The sequence below is a fragment of the Brassica oleracea genome, chromosome C3 (assembly GCF_000695525.1).
Source record: "Brassica oleracea var. oleracea cultivar TO1000 chromosome C3, BOL, whole genome shotgun sequence".
NCBI classification, from domain to species: Eukaryota; Viridiplantae; Streptophyta; class Magnoliopsida; order Brassicales; family Brassicaceae; genus Brassica; species Brassica oleracea.
This window is the reverse complement of record NC_027750.1, coordinates 8,769,474-8,777,338: the sequence shown is the minus strand read 5'-3', so window position 1 is coordinate 8,777,338 and position 7,865 is coordinate 8,769,474. Positions and strand designations below refer to the sequence as shown.

The 7,865-nt window shown below is 36.4% G+C and overlaps 1 protein-coding gene across 1 annotated transcript; it reads right to left on the bottom strand.

The window, feature by feature from the left end:
- Positions 1-1,615: 1,615 nt before the first annotated feature.
- LOC106336369 (respiratory burst oxidase homolog protein C) lies at positions 1,616-6,843 on the bottom strand. The gene is made up of 10 exons (XM_013775186.1): positions 5,900-6,843; positions 5,782-5,830; positions 5,449-5,562; positions 4,942-5,373; positions 4,475-4,861; positions 4,179-4,390; positions 4,000-4,102; positions 3,840-3,913; positions 2,018-2,544; positions 1,616-1,891 (listed from the first exon to the last, which is right to left on the bottom strand). Exons 1-10 carry the CDS (start codon positions 6,622-6,624, stop codon positions 1,782-1,784), a joined length of 2,733 nt encoding a protein of 910 aa, XP_013630640.1. The 5' UTR covers positions 6,625-6,843; the 3' UTR covers positions 1,616-1,781.
- Positions 6,844-7,865: the final 1,022 nt, after the last annotated feature.

The following is a 7,865-nucleotide window of genomic DNA, read 5'->3' as shown; positions in this document are numbered from 1 at the left end:
TTGCATATCAAATCCAGATCTGAAAAACTTGCATATCAAATCCAGATCTGAAAAACCTGCATATCCAAAAACGTTCAAATGAGTTAAAAATAGATAACATGAGTGGAAGATTAGATAAATCTACATTTATAGAACACACAAAAATAATGAATTTATGGTTAGTGTAGTAAACACTTTTCAAGTTTGATTTGATTTTATGAAGTCTTTAATTAGATAATTAAGTTTAGGGGTTATGTTTAGGGTGTGGACGACTTATATTTCAGTCGTCTGTTGAATAATTTACTCGGACGACGTATATTTCAGTCGTCCACATCGTACCGAACTTTTAATTTTACCAATGTACGTTTTAACCTAATCGGATCATTTTACTCGGACGACTTACATTTCAGTCGTCTGGTGAAGAAATTAAAACAGACGACTTACATGTAAGTCGTCCAGAAGAGTTTAATATTTTTAGCGGGAAATTAAATATTTTTAGCGGGAAACTAAAATAGAAGATTTTCCAGACGACTTACAAGTAAGTCGTCTGGTTTAAATTATTTAAGCGGGAAAATATTTTTTTTAAAAAATTTTAGGCGGGAATATTTGGACGACTTACATGTAAGTCGTCTGTTTTAATTTCTTCACCAGATGACTGAAATGTAAGTCGTCCGAGTAAATTATTCAACAGACGACTGAAATATAAGTCGTCCACACCCTAAACATAACCCCTAAACTTAATTATCTAATTAATGACTTCATAAAATCAAATCAAACTTGAAAAGTGTTTACTATACACATAAATAAACACATATAGGTGAAAACTAATTTTTGAAAAAAACATTTTAGTTTTCCAAAATCTAAGCCTAACAATACATACAATACTACAACATATGTTTGCCAAACTCCTAAACCAAAGTATTTCATGATTCACTACTTCCACTCATCTATCTTCAAAACAAATCAATTTTATCATATCTTAATTTATATCACTTAAAACTGTTTATAATTACTTGATTTTTATTTTTCACGCATCAAAATATTTTTTTACAAGATTTATAAATTATTTTTAAAATAAACCGGTACCAGACGACTTACACTTCAGTCGTCCAGACGACTTCCAACATCTCAGACGACTCAGACGATTTACTAGGGCTATATTCGTAAAAATGGCTTCTGTTTTTTTGTTTGGTCACAAGGGGCTGAGCTGTAATTTCACTAGGCTTTTAGGTTAGTTTTGCATTTGATTCAAGTTTGGGTATAAGTTTGGGGTTAAAATCAAGTTGTGGGTTAATTTTGGCAAAAACCCCAATTTTATTTAAGGAAATAATAAAATACATTAATGATGAATTTATTGTTAGTTTAATAAAAAGCTTATTATATAATTAGATGGACCAACATATTTCTCTAATGATTCTAAGAATTATTCTAGTGATGACAAGTGGCTACAAAAATAAGTTGTAATGCTTTAATATATAGGGGATTGGGAGCACGGTTATGGCGCTTGTATTGTATGGCAGTTCTTTACACTCGTTACTTGTACAACCTTTACTTCTTTTTGCACAAATTTTTTTGTCGACAATAAGATTACACTTTCCAAAGAGAAAAATTTAAGCATACGACCAAAACGCATAAAAGGAAATCTACAGTCAAGTACTCAAGTGGGTGGTGCATGCGCACATACAAGTATACATATATAATTAAGTAAATTGTATAAAAGAAGTGAAATTACGATAAACATAAGTCATGCATCTTTTTTTTCCTGCTGTTGTTGCTTATGCCTTTTAGTTCAGTGTGTTCCTTTAGAAATTCTCTTTGTGGAAGGAAAATCTAGTGCTTGTCTTGTGGGTGAAATCTAAAGCTAAATGCCTTAGCTCCTTTGTCAATGCTGGTGCTCCACAGTAGAATACTCCTGCACAGTTTTGTCATTATAATTTTATATGTCATCTCTACTTATACTCTACCAAATTAATATTCTTTTAGCTGGTGTTCTTATAAAAACCGTTAGCACAAAAGGAGAACATTGACGTGGACTTACCAACTTTAGTGTTAGGATGATCCATGGCTATGCGTTTGTAAACATTTCTCCAATTAGGTTTAGCAAAATGGGACATAACTCTTGTTCCAGAGACAATATCGACGCCGTTCTTTGCATGGTTCAGTGACTGAAGCATATGTATAAGCGCAGAACGGGCGTCACCTTCTTCATAGACGCTTGTACAATAATTATGAAGCTCGATGATACGGTTGGTATCTCTTTCCGCGACCTCGTTCATTATGTTCTTAAACCAGTCGAAAGAGCCTTGTTCACGCGTAACCCAGTAGAAGTAAGCCCTACGTGTCCTGAAACTCTCTTTCTTGTTTCGTTGTTGTGGTTCGCTTGTTCCATGCTCCATTCGGTTGAGTTCGGCTTGTTCTTTGGCCCTGATGTTGTTGACAATGTCTTTGACGATACTGATCATTGGTGTGGCTCCGATTCCGAGACCAACCAGCAGAACCACCTCGTACTTTTTGTAGTCTTGCGCTGGTGCACCGTATGGACCATCGATCAAGACTTTCGGAAAGCTGTACAGTAAGAATCATTGCTATCAGGGTCACAACTCACAATCTTATATATTATATTGTTCGACAAACACAAACGTAGATGGTATTGTTTAGGTTTCACTATAAAGAAACAAAACAGTTCCGTTGTAATCAAGATGTTAAAAATTTAAATTTGTACATACAATCGTATCTCAAAGCTATCATCTTTTTCAATCCGATATATGATTGAACGTTAGTTGAATAAAATAATGTATGACTATTTTAAATTACATTTATAATATTTTCAGCTTATCCCATGTTCACTTTCTCTTGTGACTATTTTTTTGTCCTGCTAGGCTATAGCTCTATACGAATATATACAATTACATAGGAAATGGTTATATTTTATTTTCTAGATGGTTAACGTTTTTAATAACGCCAAAAAAAACCCAACAAAACAAAAAATTATAGTTTGGAATATTCTTGGTTGAATAGAATAATCATGCTTATATATCCAAACAAATTAATCTGGCTTGCGAACGCATGATTACAATAATCATTTCCTACTAAACATATTAAGTTGGCATGTGAATAATTTAAACCAAAAGCCAGTAGAAGTATATATGCAAGTATATTCGTACACCTGGATCTATGTTATATGATTATATCTACATGTGATGTGCCTCAAAAACACAGATAGGAAACTATGAATACCATTTAAAAGTCAGCATCTCTTCAATTTTCTTTTGATTTATATATGATTTCTAAAATTTGAAACTTGATTAAGTAAATGCTGTCCAAAAAAAAAAAAAAAAGATTAAGTAAATAAAACCACTCGGCAGGTGCAAAAATATTTTATTAAAAAAACATTGAATGTTGACATAAAAAAAGTAGAGTTTGACCTATCACCCTTTAATAATCCGTTTAAGATTTCCTTTAAGATATCGCAAGAGGGGGACCCAAGATTTACGCGGTCACAAAAACACATGGAGAGGCAAATAACATCGTGCTTGCATGATATATCAAATAATGTGTCTCCATCATACAAATAAGATAGTGATAATTACGTTGATAGTTTTGTTTTAAGTTGTGGTCTCCCACCACTTCTATTATGATGAGTTAGGTACAACAATTGTTTGAATTTGTCACCCTTTATACCTAAAACCCCTAAACACACAAGAATGCTTTTTGTAAGTGGATATCACGATTTCATGATTCATCCTCTCACAAACCTTCTAGAACCAAATCATTCCTTTTTATTAGCACGACTTAGGCATTTACGTGTAGAATTAGATTTGTGAATTTTTCAAGATATAGTGGTTAGGATTTTCACTTACTCGGGATTATTTGCACCATGCATCATGTCGGCTCTCAGCAGACCACTAACTCCTGCCGGAGGTGGCTTACACACCTGAAACAACACACAATCCAAACCATTCATATCAAAACTCTTTAAACGTCAAAAATAGTTGGCTAATTAAAAGATTTTTGTAAAACCTCAGAAAAGACTCCTTTGAGAGCCCTTGTCCAATCTCCAAGAACTCTAATATGGACACTAAGGTAATCATCTTGTGGTGCAGAGGTGATTGAAAATGGATGCCTACATTTTGATCAACACACTCATTAGACATGCATAAGTAATTAAGTATGCAATGCAAGTTTGGTTTGGTCTGTACCATTCAAATGGAGATACAGCAGCACAGTTAACAAACATGTATTGACCACTCTTGTATTTGAAGTTTTGAGGCCTTGACAAATGTATTGCCAAAACGTTTCCTGGATAAACTGCCACTTTCCTAATAGTCACTGCCTTGATGCTGGACCTGAATGCTCGTATCAACCTTTCGCACCCGTATAGAACCACTGGTACCACCAAATACATCCAAGTCTAGAACCAAATAAATTAAGAATCAGCTTATGTCATGTACCTTTCTGATTTTTGAAGAAGGGGGATTATAATTAATTTAATTACCGTCTTTTGGCGCCAATCTTTGGTGATATACAAGTAGTATCCATGAGCAACAAGGAGAACGTAGACTATGACGAACAAATGGTGAGTGTACCAAAAGGCATTGAAGCTAGCTAGCTGCTTTAACGGTCCTGGAAGGTTAAGCTTCCCTCTTCTGAACCAAGGAGTGGCTAATGTGAAAGCAATCGCCATCAACAGAACCATTACAAGTCCGGTTATACCTTCAACAGAGTTTACAAAATGCCAATAGCTCTGTGGTTGCTCCTCCCCAAAAAACTGCCTTAAAGGCCTATACTGTTCTGGTGTTGCGTCTAGTAGCCGTGGGAAATCGCAAGATAAATGTGCACCGGCGTGTATCGTTACTCCAACTAAAATCCCCACCGCTATAACCTAATGTTTTAAATATTAATTTGTCATCAAGAAATTACATTAATAAAGGGTTATTTAGGGATATGTTTGTGTTGTGTTACCTTGTGGAAGTTGAGATTATCATCAAATGGGACAACACGACCCAACCTGGTCTTATTCCTAAGCCATGTGATGGTGTTTCTGCAAACAGGTAAGAGAATCAAAGCCATGTTCAGCTTAATCGTTTCCGCTGCACCTTTAGCCATGCACACACAATCTCCCATCACTGGATACACCGGGCTACGCCTGTATTGGATGTATTTGTATACAAAGAGTATGGCCATAGCTATGAGCCATAGAACTATAACCCAACATCTTTGCCAGTTGTCTAGCACGAAGAACCTGAGTCCACGGTACCATCGCTTCAATGGGTTGCGGTTAAACGTAGGCTTAAGCCTCTGACTCATCATCTGGCTCAGGTTCTTTCTCTCCCCAGTACTTGTTATTACAGACTGTGACGCCGCTTGCAAAAGCAGTGTCTCAAGACTCTCCAACTGTTTCAAGATTCACCACAAATGAATCAGTCTCAAAGCCAAAAAACATGATAAAAATAAAGTTTCATTGCTTACCATGATGTAGCCTATATTGTCTGGATCCAGCTCTTCCATGATAAGTGCAGCATATTCATCAGCTCTCTTCTGGATTGTATTTAGATTGTTTGCAGATGCACTAAGACCTATAATCTGTGAAACAGAACAAGACTTAAACCAATGTTCAAGAAATCGCTAGGCGGTAACTAAGTACGAGATTATTGATTAGGCGGTGGACTAGACCACTTTTTGAATGCCAAGACCGATTTAAAAAAAAAAAAATCATTTCAATTATGTCCGATTTGCCGCATGGTCGCCGTCTACACCAATTTTTAGAATACCAGGTTAAACGGAGTTACAACTATCCATTACCTCTCTAACTTCATCTTCGGTAAGTCTACCATCAGCATCTTTATCCACCCTGCATTTTTTTTTCATTACAATTTGATTCACAGTACAGAAAGAGAAACTTAAAAGACAAGAAACTTACATGTCAAAAAATGTCTTAAGCCTTGAATCAAAGCTTTGATCATTGATCTGTTCCCAAAACTCTTTCAACTGATCTCCATCGATCACTTCCCCCGTTATGTTCCTTCGTCTAGCCAACGCATCAAACAACTCCAATGCAAACTCCTTCGAGTTCATCCCAATACACTCACCGAACTTGGTTCGAATCAACAACCCACCGGTCGTCGCCGTGATCTGATTAAACCGCTTCTCGACGGCGGACCATCCCGCGCCACCGTCGTTTTTGCTGATAAACTTAAGCCCCTTCAAAGCCTGAGCCGCTGCCGATTTCGTCCGGTCTAACTTCGCCGCGCCGCGACCCGCCTTCCTCGTACTACTGCTAGAGACGGACGTAATGCGCTTGAGCTCGTGAGAAACAGAGGCTAGACGCTTCACCACAGACGTTTTCTTCTCGAGGCGGTTGCGTTTCAGAAGCGTGAGCTCTGGACTCTCTTCGACGCTGGACCCGCCTTCCGACCCGGGGGATTTGAGGCTGTTTACGGATACCCTGTCGTCGTGGACGTCTACCGTGATGTCCACGTACGGCGCCTGGGGACGCCTGTGCTCCCCCGAGAATCCGGAGTTCTTGATCGCTGGTTTTTTGTAAACCGGAGGGAGTTGACCGCTCATCGGACCGCTCATGTAGCCGCTGCTTTCGGCGTCGGAGTTGTAGCCTGAACCCGACACTTCAAAGCTCACTCTCTGCATTTTTTTCTGTTTAAAAAAAAAAAAAAAAAATCTCTCTTCGGCTTAATTTTACTGAAAATGAAGAATGAGTATACTAGAAAGTGAAGCAAGAAAGAATCAGAGGAAAAATTGTAATCGCAGATAGAACATTTTTCACGAGAAAATCAATAAATTTTCCGGGAGAATACTTGATGATATTCTTTCTCTCCGGAAATTGTAGGAAAGTAAACGACCTTGTGATATTATGATAGGAGGAATGAAACTGGATTTGTATATAAATAGTGAGGAGAGATGATTGATCGTGTAATAATAAATTATTTGAATAAAGAAGAAAGACGTGGTCCGAGTTGGCCCACCAAATTTGTCATTTGTGATGCAAAAACAACCAAAACTGATAACGTGCAACTGTAATGCAAAACCATAACAAAATGAAATTAAAAAAACCATAAGTTGAGTTATTATTCCTTTTTATTAAATTGAAACAATAGTCCACTGTTTTTTAACAAGTCTGTAGCGAATGTTTGAAACTTATCAAGAAAATACTATATTCTAATTAGTAATCGAGAGTCCATAGAATTATTGATTATATTCGATTTTACCATTTAAAAATACAAAACAGATGTAGGCAAATACAAATTTGTACACTAGTTGCATTTAAAAAGAAACTGCCTATAGAACATGGATGATCCATCCTGATACTAATAATTAATAAGTTAATAACCCTGAAAAATTTCTAATATGTTCTAAAAAAAAAATATCAAAGCCAGCCAAAACAAGTATACCAATTAAAAACTCAAAACACGTAAATTCAGACCTGGTCGATACAAGACGTTTTATGTGGGTTGATGGATCGATACCACGGTTCTGATCAATACCAATGTGATAAAGGATTGAAAAAATCACAAAGAACTCAACGAGAATCATTTTTGTTTGTTTGTCCGAACCATGCTGAAAGCTTAAAAGAGTTTAACTGAAACTAAAAGCCAAACAAACTGAAACATTGATTAAACAGATGATAGAATAACGATACACCTCATTACAAAAGACCATAAGAAATCAAAAGATTACGATCTCATAACCTTCTTGAATAAATGCATACCGTGTAACTTGAGAAGTTACAAACACTCCAACAAAGATAGAGAAGAGCATCAGCCAGGAAGAAGTTCTTTGCAATACTAGCGTTGCTTGAACATCCAATTCACTCCAGATAAGAGGACATCCAATTAACTCCATTTAATTAAAAAGTAGGTAGGATAATTCTC

Bases quoted from the DNA above. Each gene is read 5' to 3' on its own strand.
- LOC106336369 (XM_013775186.1), bottom strand. From the start codon at position 6,624: ATGCAGAGAGTGAGCTTTGAAGTGTCGGGTTCAGGCTACAACTCCGAC. The intron at 5,374-5,448 runs GTAAGCAATGAA...ATCTTGAAACAG, and splicing joins ACAATATAGGCTACATCATG to TTGGAGAGTCTTGAGACACT. The intron at 4,862-4,941 runs GTAACACAACAC...TTAAAACATTAG, and splicing joins ATAATCTCAACTTCCACAAG to GTTATAGCGGTGGGGATTTT.